Genomic DNA, 27,848 nt, shown 5'->3' on the forward strand with positions numbered 1-27,848 from the left:
TGAGTTCTCGGGCATTCAAGGATGCTGTAAGAATAACATATGGGTTGTTGCATGAGGATGATAAGGAAGTATCTTATAGCTCTCTCTTTACATACTAGACTTCCATATTGTATTTTGTGTGATAAAGGGCTGATGATCTGTTCAAACAATTATTATCAGATTACCTGAGAGACCAAATCTAAAGCATACTGTTTGTAGAATAATCCTTTATGAAAGAGAAAACATTAATAGATTTGTCAAAAATGCAGAGCAATTTAGATTCTTAACTTCAAATGTAAAAATCTATATCGCCCTTGGCAGTTATATAAAATTAAAGTATTAAACAAGGAATGTCAATCACAAATGGTTTGGGCACAGTTCAAGAGTGTCATAGTTTCTATTGACAAGTTAACACAGACCTAGAGTCACCTGGGAAGTAGGAACCTCAACTGAAGAATTGCCAGGATCAGACTGGCCTATGTCCACACCTGTGAGGTTTTTTTTTTTTTGATTGAGGATGGTAACACCCTGAGGCAGCTGGGCCTAGGCAGGAGAAGAAAGGCAGTTGAACGTGATCATGGAAGCAAGCCAGTAAGCGCATTCTTCCATGGTCTCTAGTTCAGTTCCGGACACCAGGATCCTCTTGAGTTCCTATCCTGGCTTCCCTCAATGATGGACCACACCGTGGAAGAGTAAGCCAAACCAGCCCTCTCCTCCTCTATTACCTTCGATCAGTGTTTTATCATAGCAACACGATGAAGAGTCTAAAGAGAAGCCAAGCACACCTGGGATGGATTTGACTCTTCGTTGTAAGGATGAAGATCTCTTGTAGTCAGCTAAAAACTTGAACAAGTCTTCATCACTAAGGCGATCTCCCTCCTGCCAAGAGAGGCTCAGGGTTAGCGGGGAGGTTGCTGACTCCTGGACTTGGGACCATCTGTTTCTAAGATCCCCCCTACCACCGAAAGTCATTTTTAAAGTTATTATTTTGTTTATTCTTTCTCTATTTCTTTATTTTCCCCTCCCCTCCTCTCTCTTTCCTTCCTTCTTTTCTCTTTCCTGAGATATGGTCCCACTAGGTAGCTGAAACTGACCTCCAACTCTTGACTCTCCTGTCTCAGTCTCCTGAGTGCCACCATACCTGCCTTATCTGGTCTATTCTAACAAGTCTTTCATAGAAATTAATGTGACAGGCAACCCTGAAATCACTCATCAACCACCACCGCCCAGTGTCCTTCACAGCCAACCTCCATCAGCATGGCTGGTCACTTATCAACCACCACCGCCCAGTGTCCTTCACAGCCAACCTCCATCAGCATGGCTGATCACTTATCAACCACCACCGACCGCCCAGTATCCTTCACAGCCAACCTCCATCAGCATGGCTGGTCACTTGTCAACCACCACCGCCCAGTGCTCTTCAGAGCCAACCTCCATCAGCATGGTCAAAGGCAGAGCTGCCACTGCTTTCCTAGGCAGTGGTCTAACATTGAGGAACAAGGAACCATCTGCCTTGTAATGCCAACCAACTGAAACTCCTTTTGGTCCCTGAAACAATGCTGAACGAGCTTTCTTCTTCAGAGATACAAAGATGGGAAAAGCATCTTTCCTTCTGATAGTATTGTCTTTGCCTTTGTCTTGAATAAGGAAGGCAGGCATAAGGCCCACCCTCTACATGCCCACCATGGGACAGATGCCTGGCCAGGGGCACATCTGCATGTCCTCTAATCCTTGCAACAACCCAGCTGACGAGAGGACACTAATTAACTTCTCTGGTCACCCATTACTCTACTCCTTTGGATGCTAACATCCTCGCTAATACAAGACAAATTCAGCTGCACTGTAACACAAATACCTGCTTGAAGAAGATGTTAGTGGCCAGGGTGGTGGCTTTGAAGTTGGATCCAACTCCATTTTCCTCCAAGGAGAGGGATCGCTCAGAAGGCCTCCTGGATTGGGACAAACTCCTCCGCTCACCCACAGAGTTTCTTCCTTTAAGGAAAACAACTGTCATTCTAACATGTTGGAATACACACCAGTTATTGCTGAACCCAGCCATCCTTGTGAACGCAATGTTACCTACACAGGACTCAACCTTTCTTTATCTCCCTCCTGAAGTCCTTAACACTCTTACTAGAGGAGAGAGGACCCTAGTGGCTGCAAGTCTTTCCTGCTAGAGAACAGTGATGGCCAGATGTCACTCTGCAAGAGTCTGGAACTCAACCAGTACAGGGTCTGCTGCCAGGCTGTTGAGTCAGCCCAGTGTTTGCCTAGCTTTTACTCTTGCATTCCCCTGGGAGGACACACACACACACACACACACACACACACACACACACACACACACACACACACACATCCCTGAAGGCCCTGAGGACTCAAACCAGCTTGTGTACATTCTGGATCTCATTTGCCTCTGTTCTAGTGTGGACTGGGTAACAGAAGCACCTTGGATGATGTTTCCAATGGAAACTAGACAGGGCAGAGGCTCTCAAACTACTGCTTCCTCATTTCTTGTTTCTTTTGAAGAAGCAGCTTGAAACCTTGTATCTTTTATTTTGTAAAGTCTAGGGTTTCGGTTATAAATAGTCCATTGTCTGGAATGCACAACTCTTTAACGTTCTCTCATGCCTAATTTTCACACTGATGCCGAATGAGAGCTACCACTGGCTACCTACACCCCAGGAATGCACTGGGTCTCTGGTTAGGAAATCAGTCTCAGTACTCAAGTTAACCTACCCCCGACTTAGACCTAACTAACATCTGCCCGGATTACTTGGGCATGCCATGCCCTCTGAGCTCCCCACATTTTCAAATAAATCAATAAATGGAACAGCCACCTCAGAAAAACTGGAGGTGAAGGTCAGAAGGGGTGAAGTTTACTGACAATCGAAAAGAATTCAGGAGCTCTGACTGGTGACTATGTAACAGTAAGCCTGGGACAGTGGCAACGGTAACAATCACCCTGGCCTCCACTCCCTGCAAAGGGCAACATTTCAGAAGAAGCAGAGCCAAGGAATGTAGGAAACATCCAAAGGTAGACTCAACTATTTGCTGAATACAGAGGTGTTTAGGAAACGGAAACTCCACCACAGGTATTGGGCATGGGTCTACTTGAAAATGAAAATCTCTTGGACACTTGCACCCTTAAACTGCAGAAATAACTGGCTCACATTTATGGAGAGGGGATAGAAAAGGGAAGTCTGAAAGAAGTAAGAACAGTAACTACTGGTTACCTTTGGTACTTACTCTCATTGTACTTGGCACAAGAGACTTTCAGAGACCAGAAATTGTATTGAGAAATCTGAGCGTTGCTTTTCCGAGCTTTGAACAGTGCCCATTCTTCTACGTGGGAGCCAACCACAGTGCCTTTCTGTGTTTAACACACTGTGCTTGCTCGTCACTTGTCCTTTCTTATTTTCAAGCATTTTAATTTTTGAGGTGGGATGGCTACTGAAAATTAACTATTTAAAGCCTTAAAACCTCACCCAAAGTTCTTAATATAAAAGTATATTTAAGGCTTCATAAATGTTCATGGTAATTGATTGGGGGGGGGGTCTGATCAAACGCATGCCGCCCAGTCTTCTAGTTCTGATCTTCCTTTCTTCCTACCTCCACACTTTGTTCTCCCAAGTCCTCACGAATGAGCAGATATAACCACAAAGCTGGCCGAGGGGGTGGGGTGGGCGTGCTCTGCTTCCCATCGCGGATGGAGATCTTACCAACCACAGGCTCCACGTCAGTGCTCTCCCTTTCAAGGGTGGAGACGCTGAAGAAGCTTGCTAAGCTAATGGGGGCCCAGGCAAAGGGCATCCGGTATTTCCCCAAACGCTGGCAGAAGGATTCAGCTTGAAGTTTTAGTTTTTCAACCTTTTCTTTACTCTGGAGGAAGAAGGTAGGAGACCAGATGAAACAAAGAACACATCAGCACCAAGTCAACAGCTGGGCATGGGGACAGCAACGGTACAATGACGGGAGTGTGGTGGGGGGGTCATGGGGACGGGGACGGGGACGGGGGACGGGGTAGGAGGTGGGGGGGAGTCAACAGGAAAGCAACAGCTTAGGCTGAAAATCCAGCTGATAAGGAAGCAAAGGTTACAGAAGGAAGGGAGTTTTAAAAGGACATCAGTCAATTAGCAGACGACATTTTCTGTGAAGACATGCCCTAGGCTTGTTACACCTGCCAACACGCAGACCCTTCATTTACCTAGATGACTTGGGTTCTCCTGAGAAAAACTCGGGAAAGAAATGCTAGTATGTCATCTGTCAAAAAGTCCCCAGAGAATCTACTTCACAAAAGTTGCCTTGCAATTCCAAAAAGATCCTTAAAGATTCCTAACAATGTCACTGCTGTTCTTCCTAAATTCATACTCACAGATTTGAAAACACAAGTATCTGTATTTAGTTCAATCCATTTTATTTGACGTTTACAAGACTGGTTCTAAAAAGGCCATATTTTAAAAACCGCCCTGGGAACTTCTGCAAATTGGTACTGGGGAAAGTCTAATTCACGGCTTTATGACCTATTGTGTGCTCATCATCCTAATTCATGGTGAGCAGAAGCTGCAGCTGGACCCCAGCTGCTAATCTGCATAAGACAATACCCTGTGCTGCTGAGGAAAACCAGGAGAACTCTTGCCCTCTCCTGATGGGGGGCCTTGGCAGTGCTCCCAATCTGTGCGAAGTCAGAGCCTCAGAACCAAGGCAACAGGTATAGCTTGGTCTGAGCCAGAGTTCACGTTGGCATGTGGCATCATTAGTGTGTTCAATCTTGTATTTCTTTAAAAAACTACTGTCAGGCCAGTAACTGGTTTCTCTTTCCTCTTTTACGCAAACACAATTTACTCGTGTTTCAAATGGAAAACATAACAGTCTACCACCATTAACTATTTTGTGGGATCTTTTTGGAAATTTGTTTATCCTAAGATGTCACCAGGACTTAGACGGCCGCACCTTTCCACCATCGCTTTCTTTGATGACCATGTAGGGCTCCGCGCAATCAGCGATCTCTCCCTGCTGAAGGACCTTTTCAATCTACCAACAAAAATAATATTAAAACAAAATGAGTGAATTATACTCACATAATGGGATCTATGCAACCCTGAAAAGCATGTTTAATGACAATATTTGATGACACAGGGTGTTCATTACATATGTTCTCTGATTTAAAAATATAGTGTTGAGTTGGGTGGTGGTGGTACACACCTTTAATCTCAGCACTCAGGAGGCAGAGACAGGAGGATCTCTGGGAGTTTGAGGCCAGCCTGGTCTACAGAGCAAGTTCCAGGACAGCCAGGGCTATACAGAGAAACCCCGTCTCAAAAAAAACCCCATATATATATATATATGTTAGATAGACAGATAGATAGTATGGAGACTACTACAGAGTTTCAGAGGAGAAAAAAGGAACAAGACATATTAAAAAGATGATAACAGCAAATTGTAACAGTAGTTTCTTTATATGATGGGATTATGTGAGTTTTTTTATTTTCTTCCTACTGCTGATGAGAAGTTTTTATTTTTAAACAATAAACATGTGTGGATCCACAATAAAAATTCAATAAAAGTTATTTTATAAAACAAAACTCCGGAGACACATATAGGAAGTGAAAAGCTCATTTTCTTTATTATTGCTTACAAAGTAAAACAGAGATATGGTCTCTGTAAAAGTCAGGCTGGGAACTAAAACCTTCCATAAAATGAATAAATGAACCAATAAATCATCTATAATTGTGCCCCTTGTATTTCCTGTTAGGGCTGCTTCTCTGGATTTGACAGACAGAAAGAAATGCCTTAAGATGTATGTCTTCTCATTCTGCTAATGAGTGCTAGTACTACCAAGCCTCTGCTTCCATTTCACTTCAAGTTAAGGAGTTGACAATCAATTGTCATAAATACGGGCACCATGTTTAGGGGAACGAAAGGGAGAAATCTGCAATGTTCTAATTCTTTACTCAAAGAATATTTAAGAGACCTTAGATGTCTGTGTCACTAGTTGAGACTCCTGAGGAAGAAATCTGGTCAACATAGGCCATGGGCACACATTCTTGACAGGCACCATTATAAGTGAGACATCACCTATTTCAATCTGAATATCCTACTGATGGAGGTGTGTTCAATGGCGTTTCAAAGAGAGTGGCACAGAGCTGCTCCATGGACAGTGATGTCAGGAGGCAGTCCCAGTCCAAAGTCTCTTTTTATAAAAGGGTTGTTTAAAAGCTCATCCCGTTGCTGGTGGCATAAGAGAAGGCTGGCCCTGAGAAACGAGGCACACTGGAAACATGGGCAAAAAGGGTTTGAGCTAGAAGCTGACCAGTGTTCCCGATCACCAGCACTCATTCCGTCACTCATTCATTATTCACTCAAAAAGCCTGCCTTGTGGCAGCTGCTGGGGAGAATAGCTGTGAACTCAATAAACATGGCTCCTCTTCTCCCAAAACTCACAATCAGGACCCCATAGAACAAACCCAAGAGAGGCTAACTTTTCCATGGATTCAACAAATAAAAACATGGTCTTGTCTGGCGGTGGTGGTGCATACCTTTAATCCCAGCACCCAGCAAGCAGAAGCAGGTGGATCACTATGAGGTCAAGGCCAGCCTGGTCTACAGAGCAAGTTCTAGGACAGCCAAGGCTGTCTTAAAAAACCAGAGCAAACCAAACAACAATGGCAACAAAACACATGGTCGTTAAAACAAATCTTAAGTAGAGATTAAGACTCCTTCAGGTCTAGGGTTGTAGCCCATGGCAGAGCCCTTGCTTTCCATGTACAAGGCTGTGGAGTCCATACCCAACACCACAGGAAGAAAGGAAGGAAGGAATGAGGGAAGAAGAAACAGAGAGAGAAGAAGAAAAGGGTCTGGGTACGAATCTTTCAGCTGGGACTCTGCAGCAAGGCATGGACATGCCTGGGTTTTATTTGAAACCCATGGAAAGGCTCCTCAAAATCTAAAACCAAGAGAGTCTAGATCTGACAGGGTCAGGAACTATGATTCCCTTTGCTGCACTGGGCCAGGGTGACTTTACAAGAACTTCAGTCTGATAGGAGCACCTCATGTATGGTCCTTCCTGGCTGATGTGTAAGCATGTGTGAACTGGAACATGTGAGTCCTCATGTGTGTAGGCATGGGCAGAGGAGCACATTGGGAACAGCTGAGAGTTTTAAGGTAAAGAGGCTACTTTCTAATGTACTCATTAAACTAAGAGGGGCAGGTTTAATGCCCACTTTATCAATTTTCAAACATGTGTTATAAAAGATTGAGGTTCACACCCATGCTCACTGGTGGAAAAAATCCCTTCATCCACTCAAAATCCTGAACTAAGCCTTAAGTCTGAAATAATCCCTCAAAGTAATACATGTGATAGTTGAACTAAGTGACCTCATCTATGTAAGATCTTGATGTTCATCTTGGGAACAAAAATAAAGTGAGAAGCCTCTTCTTTATCACATAACATCTATCTGGGCTGTCTAAATCTCACACCACCACTTACTGTGCATTTGAGAGAGAGCAGCTATAACGATGGTCTTACAATAAGACAAATAGGCACCAAACCAAGATTGCTGTCTAGTGTAGATCTAAACTTCTTAGTTACATCCAGACACCTTAGAATGTGTTGGTTACTGTCAAGTAAGTACACCTTCACATTCAAAAATTTCAGGACACATGTAGTCAATGATAGCAACCAACGTATTTCCACTATTAAGTACTGTAGGCTAATAGAAATCAGGGAGAGTTGGAAATAATATTAGCTCCAGAACTAGTGCGGTTTTGTTGATTGCACATTGAGAGAATTGTATATTTAACAATAGGGCAGTCGTAGCTGAAATTAAGCTTTCCTGTGTGTTGAATTAAGCACCACAGTGAGTAGCCTGGGGAGTTTACAACAGTAGCAACAGACTCAAACTCTTAGTAAATGATTTATTTTATCATTATTTATTTATTTATTTTTCATGTTCAGTTCCTAGGATGAACAGGACCTGGTACCTGTTAGGCTAGTGCTACTGAGCCATCTGAGATCCTTGAGGTATACCTTTCAGTCCCAGCCATGGATTTTACACTTCCAGAGCCTTAGACAAGTCCCGTCAAGCTAGAGTCATCTTTGTGAAATAATATAAAGTAACCTCCAAGCTGCCTACATTGTTGGGACTCTAGAATACACTATTAGACCCCATGGGAATCCAAGTGATACAGGCACAGGATACTAAGCTATGTTAGTATGTTCCAAACACAGAAGTTTGGAGAAATGTTCCAAACACAGAAGTCTGGTTGTTCATGAGATCAGACACCTGGGTTTATTTGTTCTGAACCATTTACAATTTTTTTTTTTTTTTTTTTTTTGCCTTAGAGAGTCAACAAGTGCACTTATTTGGCTGGAGGTTAGTAAATACCCAATGTTTGTTGTCAGATTCAAAACAATCACTTTACTATGCAGAGCAAAGCTCTGGTCTTCTAAAATCTTCTTACCCAGACAGTCTCCAGTGAAGCCTAGTCTGTTTATATTGTGAAGTCTATTTATAATGGCCCCCCAGATTCTGACTTCACTGGACACGTGCTTTGTAACAACAGAGAGAGTGAAAGCTGGAGACTGAAGTCACATCTCAAGTTGTCTGTCAGAGGCTAGATTGGGGACGCTGCCCTGTGGGTCCTGGAGAAACATGACCACCACCAGGAGACTGTCTGAGAGCATGTGTCCCTTTCACCATGGCAACCTTCCACAGCAGGATTGCTGAAGGCGATTTCGTTAGCAAGGAAGGAGCAGGCTTTATCTGAAGTTGCAACAACTCATGGAGGTTAGTGGGATCACTCCTACTGCACAGATGAGGAAACCAAGTCTCAGGAAGTCTGAGTCACAGCAGGCCACATAGTTTCTGATTGCACAGTCAGGATTGCAATCTAGGACTGTGGGACCTCCAACCCCCAGTCTTTCTAGTGTCCCAAGAGAAGTTCCCAGAAAGGGAAGTGTTGTCGAGAAGGGAACAACCCCAACATCACAGAGGACACACAGGCCTGTTTCGTGGTTTCTTTCAGCTTTGCTGAGTGAGACCACAACACGAATGTCAGAGCACGCAGTTCGGATTGTGCGGAATTACCTTGACAACCAGGTAGATGTCTGAGGATGGGTAGGTGACTGAGAACACCGCAGACCTTGCCTGACTTGATGGGTCAACTGAGGGCGTGTGAGCTCGCAGAAACCCTTTGAACTGGTCGGAGTTCAGGTCACAGTGGAAATTTTCTGAGATCTGCAAATGAGCAGCACAGGGAACAGTAAGTTAGAGCTGTTGTATTCTCGGTCTAAAGGTGCTACAAAAGTGAACGGCCACAGGGAAAATGGCTACCATGGAGGCCAGAAAAAGGCATCAGATCTCTTGGGACTGGAGTTACAGATGGTTGTGAGCTGTGGTGTGAGTGCTGGGAATTGAACTGAGGTCCTCTGAAGAAGCAGCCAGTGCTCTTAACCACCAAGCCATCTCTCCAGTCCCCAAGACCTGTTTGTTATGACATCTAATCTCTTCAACAACACCAAGCCCATCTACTATATTGCTCCAGAGCTGCACATTTCCTTCAGTGCAGCCAGCTACAAGTGAAGAATGGCAGAGGCATGATTGTCATCCCGTTGGAGTTACAAATGTCTAAACTACGGAACATTTAAAACTCAAGGAGGAATCTTGGGTCACTGAATTCTTTCAATGGAAAAATACTTCAGAGTTGGTGATGTCTTCACCATGCAGTGAATCCATCAATTTAGATAGTTGCTACATGTGATATCTGCCACTCACAATGAACCATTTAATATTCTCTCTCTCTTTCTCTTCCCTACCCTCTCCCCCCCCACCCTGTGTGTGTGTGTGTGTGTGTGTGTGTGTGTGTTACATGCAGAAGCAAAAGCAGGATATCTGCCTCTATCGCTTTCTGCTTTATTGCCTTAAGACAGGACCTCTACTTAACTGGAAGCTTGCAGGTTCAGCTAGACAGGCTGGCCAGTGAGCTCTAGAATCAGCCAGTATCATCCTCCCCTAAATGCTGGGGATACAGGAACGTGCAAGCATGCCTGGCTTTTCACGTGGGTGCTGGGGATTTGAACTCAGGTCCTCATGCTTGCACAGCAAGAGCTCTCACCTTACCCATGGAGTCATCTCCCCTGGCCCACAACGAACCGATTCCACAGTACAAAAAACTCCAGGAGGAAAAAAAACCATGCATAGCTGGACTTGTTAAAAATGACACATTACTGTGTATGACACACAACCTCAAGTGCTATCTATTTCTTTCTCTATCCAACCAGCACTGCCTCTAGCAGGCCTTTCCCTTAAAGACTCTTTGAAGAACACAAACAATACATTTCCAGATCAGTTCTTTAAAAAAAAAAATGGTAAAGAAAGAAAACCTGGAGCTATCAATGTTTATTTGCTTTCAAATCTGATGTGGATACTGGGGCTCAGCAGGGAGCAGTTGGCACACAAGCCTGGGTGTCTGAGTTTGAATTCCCAGAACATACATAAATGCTAGGTGGGCACAGCTGTAATTCCAGCATCTGAAAGGCAGAGAGTGGGAATCTCCGGAGCAAGCTGGCTAGCCAGATGAGCCAAGTCAGAAAGCTCTGGGTCCAACTGAGTGATCCTGCCTCCATGGGCAATGTGCAGAGTGATCAAGGAAGACACTTGACATCAACTTTGGCCTTCTACACACACATATACATATGTGCACACACCTGCAAATACACATACACATTCACCCACGCAGCACACACCCCTACACACACACACACACACACACACACACACACACACACACACACACACAAATCTGATGTGCTTTATTGCCACACAGAAGTGGTGAGGTGGAAAACATGAACCCAAAGAATCATGTGGGATGTGTGTGGGGGATGGGCTCTTTTCATTTTCGTACCTTTTTCCTTTCTTTAACGTCATAGAGGGCAATACTGGCAAACAGAGGCTCAATTTCAATCTCAAACCTGTCAGAGAGAGAGAGAAAAAAATATCAATATGGTTCTAGTCTGGATAAGTCTGAATGTTCTAAAAGCACATGGATATATAAAATCATTAAAAATGTGAACACAATTCCAGAAATAGAGGGATAACCCCACAAATGTAAGAGACACAGACACTAATGGGAAAATTATGAGAAGTTAATGGAAAATTCCAGATCATTTGAGGTCATGGTGGAGACTACATTCTCTAAAAAATGTTTGCTTAAAAAATGCTTGTTGGTGGCACAGCAGGAGTGAGCTGAATGGGATTTTGGTCTAAACCAAACACTACACTTCATATGCACATCATGCTGGGGACTCAAAACGCTAGTCCAGCACTCTGCTACGGACCTACACCCCAGCCCCGGCAGTGCTACCCCTACTGTGGCTGTCATGCTTTAAAGAATAGTCTCTATTCCTTAGGCAATGGGCTTGCTTACATTCTTCTGCTGATATCAAATCTCTACCATTTGGGGCTGGAAAGATGGCTCAATAGTTAAACGTGAGTATTGCGCCCTAGTTTGATTCCCAGAACCAACAACAGGAAACTCACAACCTCCTGTAATTCCAGTTCCAGGAGATCTGACACCCTCTTCTAGCCTTTCCAGGCACATTGACTCACATGCAAATACCCCCCTCCTCAACATGTATACATGATTAAAAAAATAACAAATAAAAAGCGCCAAAGATCTACAGTTCAATCCTAAGGAACAAGACTTTTTAGATAGTTAAAAAGGAAATATTTCATTGCTTTTCCTTAGACTTACAATAGAACATTAAGATGATGACTGTGACTGGGCCATGATGCCAGTGAATGTGTGGCTCATCCTAACTGCTATGGAAGGCTGCTCACTTGAGACAGATTGAGGACGGGGGTGGGGGGAAGGGATTAAGCACATGGCAAATACTGAGGTGCCCTGGCCTTGTTTGATTTAGAATGAGGAGCTCCTGGGGCCAGGGGTTTATTTTAGGAGAAGAGTACTTGCCTACCATACACAGGCTCTAGGTTTGGTTCTGAACACACACACACACACACACACACACACACACACACACACACACACAGCCAGACACCCTATCAAAACCAGAACTAGATGCCTCTCATATTAACCTTGACTGCTTATTCCTCCTGAAATCACAGGTTTTAAGAAAACACCCCCAAACTAAGCCTGCCACATGTTATACATACATGTAAAATATACCTGGACCTCCCAAATGTCTCAGTTTAACAAGCCATGACTTTGGACACTGCCCACTGACAGCACCAGCAAAGTTGCTGGACAGTTACTCGTGCCTCAGAAGCCATGCAGATTAGGGCAGATTTCCTTTCAAGGCATACATGAGGGGTGGCCTTACTGACATACAGTTCTTCCTCAAAGCGGCCTTTCTAGGCAGACAAAGGGGTCAGTTGGCCCATGGCATCTTCATTGATGAGTAACTTGGAATAATGGTATACTCATGGACAAGGAGTCAAACAGCACTGGGCTCTGTTCCCTCTGCTCCCACCTGTAACTAACTTTCCTAATTCTATTTGTTTGCATGCAAAGTAAGGGAAGGGCGCTGCCTTTCCCATTTTCCATGGATGTCTTATGAATCATGTCAGATAATGTATGTAACATACATAGAAAACAATGCCTAGCAGCAGCAGCATCACACGCCACAGCAAATTCCCACATCTACCATCAGAAGAAGGGTAAACACACTGCATGTGTATAGTAATAGTCTATTGGGCATATAAAATGCTATATTCTATGCATATGTAGGCTGCATTAAATGAAATCAAACCACCTTGAAAGGATAAGTACTATATGATTCCACTTGTGGGATGTATTCATGTAGTCAAATTCAGAGACAGAAAGTAATGTGGTGGCTATCAGGAGATAAGGAGGAGGGGGTCATGGGAATTAGTGTTGAGAGGATACCGAGTTCTACTCTGGAAAGATAGAAACATCTAGAAATGAATGGCGGTGATGGTTGTACAACATTGTTCTTGTACTCAACACCACTGAACTGCACATCAAAAATGAACAATGTTCTTGTACTCAACACCACTGAACTGCACATCAAAATTGGTGGATTTTGTTTCATACATTTGTCACACACACTGCAAATACTTATCATTCTTTCTCGTCAGAGAGCAATCTAGCTAGCGGGCAGCGCCCCTCCATGGCCTCTGCATCAGCTCCTCCCTCCAGGATCCTGCCCTGCTTGAGTTCCTTGCCTGACTTCCTTCAGTGATGGACTATGGATGTGGAAGCATAAGCCAAATAAACATTTTCCTCCCCAACCTGCTTTTGGTTACGGGGTTTCATCATAGCAACTGTAACTCGATTTAAGATGGGGATCAAACTGAGGGTCTCAAATTTATACACGCTAGGCAAGTGCTCTACCACCTAGTTACACCTCCAACCGACAGCTATTTTTATTAATTTAAGAAAATTTACAATTACCTTATATGCCTAACTTTTCTAGACACCTGTGTTTGCTTTCCATATCATAGAAGATTGGTTGTTGAAGGCTTGGTAGGGACAGAATCCAGGTCTAGTCAACTCTAAGCTCTATCTTTCCATTACCCCAATGCTTCCTCTATTGAAAAGGTGCCGGGAGAATCTTCCTGACTCCAGGATGATGATGCAGGCATAACTTTATCTAAAAAGCCAGGCGGACATCAGTTCAGTGTGCCGGATACTTACTTCAGAGTCAGCACCTTGACGAGTATTCTGTTGCCCAGATGTTCCTTAGGACATTCCGGTACGGGACGTATTTCCACAGCATCCTCCTGGAAGAGAAATCATTAGCAACTTCCCACAGGGCTTTGTGGCTGGAGGAAAGCCAGGGGAGGAAGGGCTGTCCTTGTCCCTGCTCTGTCTTGAGAAGACAGCTTGCCATCCACCCCTGGACACTCAAAGCCAGAATGTACAGCAAACGTTTTCTCCTCTTGGAAAAGGAGCATTTAAGAGAAAGAGCCTGGGGGTTATGTGGGGAGGAAGGAAATGCAAACACGGCCATGGCTTAGTAACATCTACCAGACGGCACTGCAAAAATCCACAGCTCTGGTCTTCCTCCCCCTCGGAAGCTCCAAACATATTCAGAACAATTCCCTTTCCAGGTCTTTTTATTTATTTATTTTTAACATTTATATTTTCTCTGTGTGCTTGTCGGGGTGCTTGCTTGTGTGCCAACAACAGGTGTCACCTCATGGTAACTCTGTACCCAATGTGCTGGGATGCTCCAAGTGGGGAACTCCCCACCGCTCCACCCTCCCTCCTCACAGCCTCCCCCTCCCCCACAGCCCCACCCTCCCTCCTCACAGCATCCCCCTCCCTCTCCACCCCATAGTTCCCATCGCTGAGGGCCCAGGTGGCATCTTGCTGGTGGCACTCCTGGCTTCCCTTCTAAGGAGCCGAGCTGGAGTCCTGAAGGGTAAGCTGGGACTTCCATGATTACCAGAGCAGACACCTCCACAGGGAAGACCCACTTACTAGAAAGACATCACACTTACGTATTTCTAATAGCAGCTTTGGTTTGAATTAGAACTTTTAGAATCTTCTTTGAAATAAGCTCTAGTTGAGGAAATTTTACACATGTCGAAGCAGATAGACTAATAAAGTGAACCACCATTTATGCACACGTGGCACCAACCATTTCAGCTCAGGCCCCCTGTTGTCTGTATGCCCCTGGCCAGTTCCCCACACTTAATACTGAATTATTTAAAAGCAAGTTCGCACACATCATACAGCTTCATTTGCAAGTATTTTAGTACACATGGGGACTTTTAAAAACATGAATAATAACATTGACCTAAAAACTAACTATAATTTCATAGTGTCACTAAATACTTTGTGCCAGTTTGGTAAATCAGGATCTAAACAAGGTTCCTATTCATACATTTGGATAACGTATTTCCTAGGCTTCCTGTAACTGAATTTATTGAGGCCTTCACATTTATCAGAAATAAAAGATAAAACCAAGTAGCAGAGGGAAGAAATGGATGCTTTAGTGGATTCCTGAGGTTTTCATCATCCTGGAATGTATATGTGTTTATGTGTATCTATGTGTGTATGTGTATCTATGTGTGTATATGCATATGTGGATGTGTTTATGTGTGTATACACATGTATGTGGTTTATTTGTGTGGGTATGTGTGTGCATATGAGTTTTTGTGTGTTTGTGTATGTGTGTGTATGTATAGTATAGGTGTATGTGTGTGTTATATGTGTGTATGAATCTATGTGTGTATACACATGTATGTGGTTTATGTGTGTATGTATGTGTGTGCATATGAGTGTGTGTGTGTGTGTGTGGTAAGACAAGAGAAAGAAGGAGGGAGAAAGCATGATTTGTTGATCCCACGGATCCAGTGGCCAACTCCACATTTGACTTCCTGGGACTTGGCTATGAGGGCCAGTGAGTACCTGCCTCCTCTTTTAAAAATTGTTTTGTAGTTAGAGTCCATCACTTGCAGCCTATAGACTGTGCAGCAAACTCTTCTGTGATGTGGAGTGAAGGGGACATCTTTCTGAGGGGTTAACACAGAATAGCCTGTCATAGGAAGAGTCGGTATCAGGAAAGGGCTTGCATGGTGAAAACTTGGCAACTGAATCCAATTTTGGCCTTTTCTACAGACTCTTAAAATCTCAACAAAAGGATCTGCCCTTCTAATGTTCTTTATTGAGAAATAAAATAGTGGCAACATAAAATAATCTTATTAGTGTGCCATTAAAAAATCAGCTTTTATAATCCTTTCAGAGCAGGCAGAATTCACCTCTGCTCCATAGGACTTTCTTGGCTAAGGTTCAAATAACAAGCACAAACATGATTTCTTTGAGAACAACTTCAAAATATTAAAGGGCTGGTGTAGAGGCTCTCAAGCATTTTACACATTCCAGTTTACAAGTAGCTGGCCTGGTAATTACACAGCATTCCTCTCCACTCAATAAAAGTAGGCCACTGGGACCTGAGCTAAGGTATAACTTTCAGCCCCCATCTGAATATCTGCATTGTCTCAAAAACCATAAAACAACGCTCCTAAAAACAGTTTATGGTTCATTCTTTGAATCGAATCAGACTGGAAATCCTCCCATTCAATCTAAGGAGACTCTGACGGTGAATGTCTGGCTCATCCTGTTCCCTTCCTGTACTTTCTTCTCTCATCTGATATCCCCTTTAGTCTCTCTCCCTCTCCCACCCCACCCCCGACCCACCCACGCCCAGACAGGGTTTCTCTGTGTAGACCTGGCTGTCCTGGATCTCTCTCTGTAGACCAGGCTGGTCTCAAACTCACAGAGATCAATCAGCCTGCCTCTGCCTCCCGAGTGCTGGGATTAAAGGCGTGCGCCACCACCACCACCACCGCCCGGCACTTTGGTCTCTTACGTTACACTTAGCATCCCATCGCCATGGAGATGAGCAGAAAGGGAAGAAAGTAGAGGCCAAACCTGTCAGATTTAATATTTCTTGACAAATCTCACTGTTTAGTCTTCATGTTGTGAATAAAGGTTGAAAAGTTAGAAGAACTGTCTTGTTCCAGCGGTGTGTGCTAGTGACTGGGTCTTGACGCACGGGCATGTCAGCAGACATGAGGACTGTCAGACCCCTGCTTTCTAACTTAGTTCACCTGCCCAATCTTGAACAAATTGCTTAAATGTTTCCGTCCTTAGTTTCTAATTCAAAATATGGTGATGGTATTAAGGCCCATATTCTTCCTAACTTATTTTAAAATAAGTATTTTACATTGATAATAAAATTATATTTAAAATGTGATGTTTATGTATTCACTGTAAGAAGATTCTTATACAATACCTTGCCAATTTATCTTTTCGTTTGGTGGTGAGAAAGTTTATTTTTATTAACAATTTAAAAATATATACTACCTTATCATTTATTGTGGTCATCATACAGTAAAATAAGTCAGTAAAATCCAGTGCTCCAGTTTAACTGAAACTTTATATCTTTTGACCAATCTTTCTCTCCTATCTGTCTTCTCACCCACAAGTCTTAGTTGCTTCCTTTCTATTTTCTTCCTATGAAACACTTTTTATATGCCCCATATAAGAAAGACACTTCGAGAGTGTGGGTGTATGTGTGTGTGTGTGTGTGTGTGTGTGTGTGTGTGTGTGTGTGTGTGTGTGTGTGTGTGTGTGTACTTGCCCATGTGGGCCACAGGTCATCATTAGGGGTCTTCCTCACTACCTTAGTTTTGAGGGAGAGCCTCCCACCTGGAATTCAACATTTGGGTTAGACTGGCAGAGCCCCCAGGATCCCGCTATCTCTGCTCCCAGGGCTAGAGTTACAGGTAAATGCCAGTATGCAGTGTTCATGCAGGCGCTGGGCAGCATGCATTCCACCCACTGAGCTGGTTCCCCAGGCCAAGACACTGATTTATTTAATGGTAAGCAAGCCTGTTCCCAATGCATCCGATTGCTCTCTAACTTCTCCATTTATTTATATATTTGTGTGTGCTGGGGGCAGGAGTGGGTGGAGTCAGAGAACCTTCTGGAGCTGGTTCCCTCACTCCAGCCTGTGGGTTCTGGGGATCAAACTCCAGTCATCTGTCTTGGTGACACACACCATTGTCCACTGCTCCATCTTTCTGGTCCCAAGACATTAACTTTTAATATGCTTCAGAGGATTTGAGGCTTCAGACAAAACTGCAACTAAGATAAGTAGATAAGAAAGCAAGATTATGCCAGGCGGGGGTGGTGCACACCTTTAATCCCAGCACTTGGGAGGCAGAGCCAGGCGGATCTCTGTGAGTTTGGAGGCCTGCCTGGTCTATAGAGTGAGATCCAGGACGGGCACCAAAACTACACAGAGAAACCCTGTCTCGAAAAACCAAAAAAAAAAAAAAAAAGAAGAAAGAAAGAAAGATTATTGGCAAACAAAGACAAGAGAGGAGCACCTGGGGGCTAAATGTAAGCTGCTGGGGGAATCAGAAATGCGACTCTAAGAAAGGCATTCTAAGGGCTTGAGGGACACTTCCCTGTTACGTCCTCCTAAGGGTAGGCTGGATGATGAGCCGGTCACTGTATGACACTGCCACAGTGGACTTGCTGCTGCATCTCCTTCCTGTTGTCGCCCTCCTAGACCAGTGGGAAGTGAGTCAAAGGGGGCTGGGTCACAGGAAAAGCAGCTGCACAGGGCAGGTCAGGCCTTCTGATGTCTTGCTGGGTCTGGGGACCAAATCTCAAAGATTTACATCCACAGACAGGTGCATGACCTTTTATGCAAAATCTCCCCAGATCTTACTCATTGTCATTATTTTTGTGTGTGTGCATGTTTGTATGTGTACACCTGGGCATGTGTGTGCCACATTGGGTAGGTAGAGGTCAGAGGACAACTTTGTGGAGTCAGTTCTCCCCTAACACTTTTATGTGAACTTGGGTCTCCGGGCCTTTGTCCACTGAACCATCTCGCCAGCCCCCAGGTCTTGGTTCTGGCAACAGAACTTTCTATAAAACTTGCAGAGCAGCAGAGACAGAGCAGCTGTCTGTCCTGGCAAGCCCTGGAAGTGTAGGGAACCCGGCAAGCAAAGGTAAAGGCTGAAAACATCCTACAAAACAAGGAGCCAAAGCACGTAAGGCTCCAACGATGGCCCCCTCTCCTGCCATCCAAGGTGCTCCGGCAAGTGACTACAGGCAACGCCTAAATTGCTCTGGGCCAACTTCAGTGAATAAAGAGGTGGGAAAAGGGGGTTCTAAAGCTTCACACACTGAGAGCATGGCTGTGATTATCTCTGCCCAGAGTATGCTCAAAGCAGGTGTTTCCACGTGCTCATCGGGGCCCCTGGTGGAGGGGGGATCTTAACACCAAGCTTTAAGCAATATGTGTTTCTGATGGATGAGTTGTGAAACACATCCCCAGGTTAACTGGATGGGTGGCTCTGCGCGAGACTCTGTATACAGACCCTTGAAATGTTTAGAGGATTAAAGCGCTATGAAAATTCTAGTTGTTGTTATGAGCACCCCATCAGTATGATGGGCAGTAAAAGGCTCTGCAGTGCAGAGAGCTGAAAAATACTTCCAGTTTCTGTTGTCGCTGATGTTCTCCCATAGGTAGGGAAACCGGCACCCACCTCGTCCACGGATGGGTACAGGGCAAAGATCTCGGCCTGCCGATTGGTCTTGCGCGCCTCCTCTTTCTCCTTCTCAAAGTCCTCGGCACTCACAAGCTGCAGCAGGTTCTCCAGCCGCTCATCAGGCTGCAGGCTGCGGAGGTCGAAGTCACAAGTGGTGAGGGGGCCCTTCCCAGACACATCACACAGCACGTTTAAGCGACGGGGTCCCGTCTGTTAGAGAAAACAATTGACCTTGGTGAGGGTCAAGGGGCACAAATGAGAACTAGGCTCGGGAAGGATTCAAGACTGCTCCAGCTGAGGTCTCTAGAATCTCAGGGCTCAAAGAGTTTTTTTTGTTTGTTTTGCTTTTAACAAACTAAGGACTTGACACAACTGGTCTTGGCTTCCTGGTGGGACTATCCTGAAGTGAGAGGCTCTTTCCCTGGAAGCATGTCATTAAGCATCAGTTGGACAAGCCAGTCCTGAACAAGGATTTGAAATGACACTGTGTTCCTATTAGTTGTTGGCTGAAGCCGAGTCTCTTAGGAAGCACACTCACATCTCAGCCTGGAGCAAAACAGAGTTGGGACAAGGTATAGCACAAGGAGCCTGGACTGCAAACAGAGAGACCTTTTCCTAATCAACCCCAGAGCTTGGGTTTTGAGGTTAGAAAATAAAATGAACTCTAAGGAGCCTTCAAAAAACGCATGTCCACTCTAAAGCAGAGTGTTAAGCTTACAAATAAAGATAGGTGGGGTTGGGGTATAATTAGTCACTACAGCAGGGCCTGTGTGAGGCTGGGTGCCTCATGCAAGTAACCACAGGACTTTAGTAATGGTTCCGGGAGCAAGCACCAACAAAGCAAAACTGCATTGGCTATTCAAGCAAAAGTTTACAGCTGCAGGGGGACTCATTCACCTGTTTGTATTCTCACCCATAACGTGAGCCCGACGGACTAGCACACCAACATTTAAAAAAACAAAAAACAAAAAAAACATGTTTGGATCATTGCTAGTTCCTCTACATTTCTGCTGGAAAATACATTTAGCATAAAACATACCCTCTCAGCCATCTTTTGGTAGAGTTAAGTACATTCATACTTTAGTACAACTATGCTCATTGTCCATCTTCATGATTCTTTTCATCTTGCAAAACTGAAACTATACCCATTCCCCTCCAGTTGCCAGGCAACCACATTTGATGCTCCACTCTTCCACAGTGGATACCTGGACTGCTTCCATCTTTAGGCTACTGGGAGTAATGCTTCTGTGGACACAGGTATATACAGCATCGAATCATAAAGTAACCATTTTATGAAAATAATGGCAACAGCAATAATAGTAGCCAGCATTTATTGGGTACTGGCATTGCTGGCATAAGTGAAGCTGGCATTGCTTAAAGTCTTTACCCATTCTGACTCACTCACTCCTCACATAACCCCATGAGATGCTTAGTGCCATCCTTGGTTTCCAGGGAAGAAAACCATAACCCAGAAAAGTTAATGATAGGGCCTGGGGACAGGGAGGTGATGTGAGGGGACCAGTAAGAAAGGTTGGGCAATCCGACAATGAAGGCGTTGAATCACCCTGGCTCTCACAGGGAGGGGCCACTGTAGGTCTCCCCCAACTCCAGGCCCTTCACTTTTTCCATCTCAATCACTGTGCTTTGGGGTTTCTATTTGAATACTGATTTCCGCAGCTACAAACCATTTGAGGCAAATGGCCACTGACTCGGACAGTAGAGTTCCTGCTCCTTGAATGCTCTACGAGTCTTACATTTATTCTAGTTTTTTAAAAATTGACAGCATGCCTTGGGCAGAACCACCCTGTCACCTGGCAACCATGTTTGTTGATAGGAAATACCTGAGTGGCTGGTTCACTGCACTCCAAAGTTTCTGACTCAAACGTCTGTTTCTGAAGCGTCTTGTGAAAATCTCTCCGTGATCCGGTCTTTTTAAAGCTGCAAAACTCGGAACTTCCTTGGTTTCTTTCATTGTTGAGATGATTTGTTTGGGAGGGAGATGAGGAGCAGGAGGGAGGGAGAAAGAGGAAGAAGCATTAGATTAAAAATAATGGCAGACAGTCATAGAGGAGCCTTCAGCAGAGGACATCTCTGATGCCTCCATCTAATTATGCACCCAGCCTCACACAAGGCTCTGCTGTCGTGACCTCCAAACTTGCCTCCTGGCTGGCCCATTATGAAAGGCAGGAATGGCCTGGGAAAATGCCACTGGAGAGGTGTGGTCATTTCAGCTGGGGGGCACTTGGCTCCAAGCTGAAGCTAAACTGTGACCACAGTATAAAAGGCTGAAATAAATCTAGCAATGTGTAGAAGCAGCAAATAGAGACTGTTTGAAGATAAAAATAGAGGAAGTCATTTCATCTCCACATCAATGTTCTTAATCATGAGTAAGAAAAGCAGGACATGGCTAAGGAAAAAATATACAAAAATGATGTACGGACCAACATTCTTTGCTAACATTCATAGCCCCACTCTGGGAACTTCATTTCAGCTCTGTCAAAGGGATGGGAACATAGGTCAGGGTCAATGGCTGAGTGCTCTCCGTCTCTGACTCTCTGTCTCTTTCATACACACACACACACACACACACACACACACACACACACACACACACACACACACACACACACACACTATGAAAGAGGTCTAAATTAGAATCACCAGGGCTATCACTGGAGAAGACAGACCATGATGGGAAACACGAAAACCCTAAGTTGATATTTCATAACCGTAGAAACCAATGTGTATATTCCTTGTTTTTTTTAAATGACTGAGAGGCTTCTTGGAAAACATGCTACAAAGTGTATACACACTTAATTGGTGGGCTTTCTGCAGTTATTGTCAAGACCGCACAAGTTGGTAATGGGACAAGCAAGTGAGGTGAGAATTTATTAGGCAGGTCAAATGACCAAGAGGTAAAGCCAGAACTGTAGGAAGGCCAGCAAGGAGTCAAACACAGCTCATAACTTTGGGAGAGGGAGGGCACTGGAGGAAGAGAGTGGCACACACAGCAGGTACCAAAGGCATGTTAGTGCTTTGTATGAAGGAAGCAGGAGACGCCCCAGTGCCTTTGGTAGGGAGGACAGGATGTCTCTAGATTTTACTGTGCTCAGAAGACAAACAATTTGTTTTGAGAAACGGAGACACACATCCCAGAAAGCTCTCTGCAAGAGCAGCCAGCCTGGCAACTATTGCGAGCCTGGCTTACTGTGACTGGCCAGCTTCAGGGTCCCCTGGCCATCTGTGTGCCCAGCCCAATCTACAGTAATAAGGCAAGGGGAAAAACGGTCTGAATTAGGAACTAAAAAAGAAGGAAATGTCCATAAGAATAAATTCTTAGAAAAAAAAATCAAGAAACGTGTCTATGATGATTTCTGATTTGAAGTTCCTAAGCAGCTGAAAACAAACAAAAATTAAAAATACATATCATATTGTTCAAAGACATCAATGACAAAAGTATTCCCGGGAATGTTTTAAACAGTTGCTTGGATATAATAACTATTTTAAGTATTTCAGAGAATTCTTTTGGTTCTAGTTGCTCTGAGGTTGCAAATGAAGAGTGGATTATACCTGAACAACATTATTTTACAAAATTTACTTTCTTTTAACAGAGTTCTTTGGGAGAAGACCTGGTGTGGGATTTCCTAAGTCTGCCAACTTCTTGAAAGTTATTCTCAATCTTAGAACTCTAGGGAGCCACATGGAGGGGGATGGCAGGCCTTCTTCGTGCATAAAGGAAAAAAAAAAAAGCTGGGGCAGGGGAGCAGCAAGATGGCTCGATGGTTGCTGCTTGCCACCAGGGCTTATGGCTTGAGAGGCACAAGCCCAGGAAGTTGTCTTCTCATCTCTGTGGACACAAATACCCACATTCACAAATACATAAGTGAATGAAAAGAGCTGTGGGTGATCTAGTCCATGGCCTCACCCACGTGTCTACACTGTGGATGGTTTAAAAGTAGTAGCAAAGACAGGCAAGTAAGAAGCACTGTTTTGTAATTGGATCCCAATGAGATCACACTGGCCCTGTGGTTATTAGCTCTGGAAAGCCCTATGTGAACAGGAAAACAAGACTAAACCCTAACACCAGCCCCTCAGAAGCAGCTCTAAGCCCCACAATGGAACCTGCAGTTACTTTTGTAGAACTGTCCGCCCCAAAGAGAACTGATTCAGAAGAAAATAGTTACAACCTCCTTTTCTTTTTTCTTTCTTTTTTTTTTTTTTTTTTTTTTTGGTTTTTCGAGACAGGGTTTCTCTGTGTAGCTTTGCGCCTCTCCTGGATCTCGCTCTGTAGACCAGGCTGGCCTCGAACTCACAGAGATCCGCCTGGCTCTGCCTCCCGAGTGCTGGGATTAAAGGCGTGTGCCACCACCGCCCGGCACAACCTCCTTTTCAAGGGAAACGGGCTATAGGGAAAAAAAATTCAACTTAGCAACTAGGACTATACCCACGTTAGCATGCCTCCCTCCCCCCCTTCCCTACCTTTTCCACCCCTGTCTCATACATTACACCTGTTTCTAAGAGTGTTGACTTACAAACACACAAGCACACACAGTGAGTGCACACACAAGAACACGACACACAAGTACAGACATGTGCCTGCCTTCATCATCATCTTCAGGTCATGTCTCTGCCTGTTTCTTCACAGGGTGAGGGATGGACATGGGTAAATTCAAAGGTGTCTTTCCTGAATTGAATTTTTGATTTGATGATAAAAGTCCACATACTATAGCAAACAAAATAAAATTTGCTCTTCTAAAGACCCTTTTGGGGGCACAGAATGCACATCTTTTTTTCTGTTTTATGCTAATAGATGCACCCACCCCTTCCATTTTGCTAGACTGTCTTGTGGAGTTCTCTACAAGGATCCCAAAGCATTGGCAAATCAATCAATCAGAGGTTGATGCTGACGTTCATTTCCTAACACACACACTTTAGCCTGATATTGCTGTCGGCCTTTGTGACTTTTGCTATGGAAAGCGGTAAGACTAGTGTGCCCATGTTGGAGTCAGAGGAAACTTTTCTCCCCTTCCTCACACCCCTAAGCATCCACTCCCCCATCTTAAAAGCTCAGAAAGTCCCAGTGCTCCCCTTGGAAGAAAGGGTAGCAGTGCTGGCTGAGGAGAGGCTGAGGAGAGGCCGAGGCTGGCAAGCATGAGAGGTGACTCATTCCAGAAGTGCCCGCATGGAAGAAGCCACCACTGAGGAGGTACTAAGACAGCCGGCTCAGTGCCTCTGGCTACAGGCAGCCCAGCCTACTCGCCCCACCCTGGCAACTGACTTAAACAAAGCCCAGGTCCCAGTGAGCCTGTGTGCAGACCGGAGAAAGATGGGAAAGCAGACAGACTGGGAGAACAACTGTCGGCACAAAATGAATACAGCCTGCAGCTTCCCAGGAGAACCCCAGGCTTTGTCTTAAACCCCTTCTTACCCACTCAGGAACACCCAAAGACCAAAGACTTCATGAAAGCATTCTTTCTAGAGGCCAGAATGTGCAGCAGGCAGACTCTGGCTCTTGAGTGGGAAGGGCCTGAGTTCAGATGCTGGCTCCTTATGAACTAGTCAAGAGAGACAGATCTGGGCAGGTGGCCTCATGTCTCTGAGCCACATTTTCCCCAGGTGTGGTGAATCTGAACGCAAATGGTGTAAGATGTCAGAGCATGGGCAGCCTGGCACGTGATCACCACCAAGCCGGAGCCTAATGAAGGAGCATTTATTAGAAGGGACACCTGATACAAGGTGTCAGACTCGGGCTTGGTGACAAGGCTCCATCCTGTGGAGGAACATCCTGGTACTGTGTCAGTGAAAGGTAAGAAAGGCTCATCCAGGCAGGAATGGTGTGCCTGTTGTCAGGACCGGAAGAGGAGGAGGAGGAGGGATACTGGGGTAGAGGAGAATGTGGGCAACAGTACATACAGGAGAATCAAACAACTTAGTAGAAACCTGGAGCTACATTTCTCCAGAGAAAGGAGTTACAATGCCAAAAGGAGACCACTAGAGCAGACACCATGAAGCTGGGTGTACATGTCAGCAAGAACTCATGGTTTTCACTCTCTTCAGTGAAAGGCCTAGAGGAGCAATGCCTTAGCAAAAATGAGCACGCTTCACACATGGCTTGGCTGCGGAGCACTACTGTCCACTAAAGCGCAGTGACATCTGAGAGCCATGACTAATTCTGGGGGAGGAAGGAACAATCTACGAGTTCCTGGAACACTGTGGGTCAGAGCGCAAGGATGTCTTCCACGACTGCTGGGGCCATCTAAAGAAGACATACGTGCCAGTCAGAGAGACTGAGACCGTCAAACTGAAGAGCATTTGGACATCAAAATAAACAACAGACACGAATTAACTCACTCAACAAAAGAGGAAATTAGAGCTCCATATTGATAGAAAAAGAATGATGAGGAATGGGCTATCATCACAAACCCAAAGAGGGGAACATTCTAGAAAATAGCTGGCCCATAATCTTAAAAGGCAGGGAAGTAAGAATACACGCTAAGAAGGTCCTCCAGCATGATTAAGACGAAGGACGTATGACAGCTAAGTGCAATTTGGAACTGGATTCTTCTGCTCTCCAAAGAACATTCTTTTGTTCTCTCCAAAGACCATTCTTCAGCCATTTGATGAAAACTGAAATCTGAGGACTGTGTGGTAATGAAATATTAATTTTCAGAATGTGGGGGTCATATGACAACTAAATGGAAAATGACCTTGTTTGTAGCAATTATGCACTAATGTGTGGGGGGGGTGATGGGAAAAGCAGGTCAGGGACTTGGTCTCACATGGTCAATGGTTAGGAAGAGGTCTTTGTTTATATTTACAATTTTTCTATACATTTGAGGTTGTCTGCAAATAAAAGGAAAGCAAGATGCCAGGCACGTGGCACCGTAGTAAAAATGACTGGGCTTCAATCGGGTTCCCTTTACCAACCCATGCACCAATTCTCCAGCTGTGTGAGCATAGGAACTGTCAGCTCATCTTTCCTGTCCCCCATGCCAACCTATCTCTTTGGCTCCATGACAGCTATAAAGATTGGTATCAGAACACAACAGTCCCACACTTCAGACAATTTTACAGTTTGGCTTTTCTCTCCACAAGACTGTTGCAGCCCAAGGCTAACTATGACCTGAGACCCTATCCTCAGTAGGCTCCTCTCCAGGTTTTTCCTAAAGACTCACCCTTAAAAACTACATGCATCTGCATCCCTGCCCCAGGTTCTGCTTCTAGGGTAGCAACAAAGATAGTCACATGCCAGCTGTTATCATTAGCATCAGTGACAATACTGTCCCATGCAATGTCAATGAATGCACTGTAAGTCCAGACACTTACTTCATGAATATATAGAATTTAAAGTCTTCTAATATCCCCATTTCTGCAGAACTACTGTTCTGTAAGGGAACTGTTTTGTAGGGGAAATGATGTATTTAGCGATCAGAAACAAGGACAGAGCTCTGGAAAGAGCCCATTTTAGTACTCCACATTATAGGATGCTACAAAGCTCTGATTGAGAGGCTACTGTCCTGATTAAACTTGTACCATCCTTCGTCTTCAGGGCTCTCTGAAGTCCCCTTCCTTGGTGTGCTGCTAACGCCATGGTCTAAACTATGAGATGGGGATTTGCTTGTTAAGTTTAATTCATCCTCTCATTCAACAAATGTTTATAACTTTAATTCTCCTGAGAATAAGATACCAAGGATAATTCCTAAGAATTACAGCTGAGAGTTGTACCTGCCCTCAGGGAAGTCAGGCTCCTGAAAAAGACGGCACAGTTAACAGCGAAGACACTTGAGACAGGTCACTAGGATTCCCTGAACAGTGTGACAGAAGCTTCAGGAGAGGGCTGGAGAGATGGCTCAGAGGTTAAGAGCACTGAATGCTCTTCCAGAGGTCCCGAGTTCAATTCCCAGCAACCACATGGTGGCTCACAACCATCTGCAATGAGATCTGGCACCCTCTTCTGTATACATAATAAATAAATAAACCTTAAAAAAAAAAAAGCTTCAGGAGAAACGTCAACAAGATGTTTTAAAAACTCACAGAAGGAGGTGACCGCTTCTCGCCACACCGGCAAAGGCTTGGCAGAAGCCTTTGACTAGGGCCTCCACAGAGCAGGTCTGGAGCAGGCCGTGATGATGTTCACAGCCAGGTTACTGCTTGTTGCCATGTAGGCTGATGAGCCTGGCTTGCTCTCCATGCTTTAAGAAAGCGGAGCACCTTGACAGGCAGCACAACAAATGTGTGTCATAATAAGCACTTATTGATCGGGGAGACGTTTTTATGGTGTTTTGGGAGTAACTGAATTATAGGCACTGAGGTGTTCAATTTTTAATTGTTTACCAGTTCACTGGGAGTAAAAACGGAGCAATAAAACAGGTGATACCCCATGCCTTGATATCCCCGCTCTCCTTGAGCATGACCTTCCGGCAGAATCACCTTAATCACTCAGGACGAAAGACAAAGTCCAGGGACTTTTATGATGCTGCCCATAACACTCATGAAATGTTTCACTGTCGCTGTGGATAATACACCAAAAATAAATAGCACGTAAACATGTTTAATCACTGGAGAGTTTGACTCATCACCAAGACCTGGAAAACATTCTGAAGTTAATCACCCCCAGCTTCATTTAGAGAAAATGACAGGGAAAACAGGGCTTCAGATCTCACCATCCCCAAAAGGATGCTATCGAACACAAATCCACACAAAATTATGACAGTATTGTGAGAATTCGATAAGAAATGAACACAGCCCCCCACGAAACATCAAGTCTGTGCCTATTTTCAAAACACATACAACAAAAAAAGACTA

At 44.5% G+C, this 27,848-nt stretch overlaps 1 protein-coding gene across 2 annotated transcripts in view; it reads right to left on the reverse strand.

Moving 5' to 3' along the window:
* The window catches only part of Dock8 (dedicator of cytokinesis 8), a 203,397-nt gene that overhangs the window by 103,662 nt on the left and 71,887 nt on the right, over nt 1–27,848 (reverse strand). For both annotated transcript variants that reach the window (XM_052712081.1, XM_052712082.1), the window contains 9 exons: nt 20,885–21,008; nt 19,041–19,253; nt 13,660–13,745; nt 10,885–10,951; nt 9,069–9,218; nt 4,933–5,013; nt 3,702–3,861; nt 1,835–1,971; nt 765–858 (listed from right to left, as the gene is read on the reverse strand). In XM_052712081.1, coding sequence (XP_052568041.1) covers nt 765–858; nt 1,835–1,971; nt 3,702–3,861; nt 4,933–5,013; nt 9,069–9,218; nt 10,885–10,951; nt 13,660–13,745; nt 19,041–19,253; nt 20,885–21,008 — 1,112 coding nt within the window. The remainder of the gene's footprint in view (nt 1–764; nt 859–1,834; nt 1,972–3,701; nt 3,862–4,932; nt 5,014–9,068; nt 9,219–10,884; nt 10,952–13,659; nt 13,746–19,040; nt 19,254–20,884; nt 21,009–27,848) is intronic.

The sequence above is a fragment of the Peromyscus californicus genome, unplaced genomic scaffold, assembly GCF_007827085.1.
Source record: "Peromyscus californicus insignis strain IS unplaced genomic scaffold, ASM782708v3 Scaffold_4__1_contigs__length_199733344, whole genome shotgun sequence".
NCBI classification, from domain to species: Eukaryota; Metazoa; Chordata; class Mammalia; order Rodentia; family Cricetidae; genus Peromyscus; species Peromyscus californicus.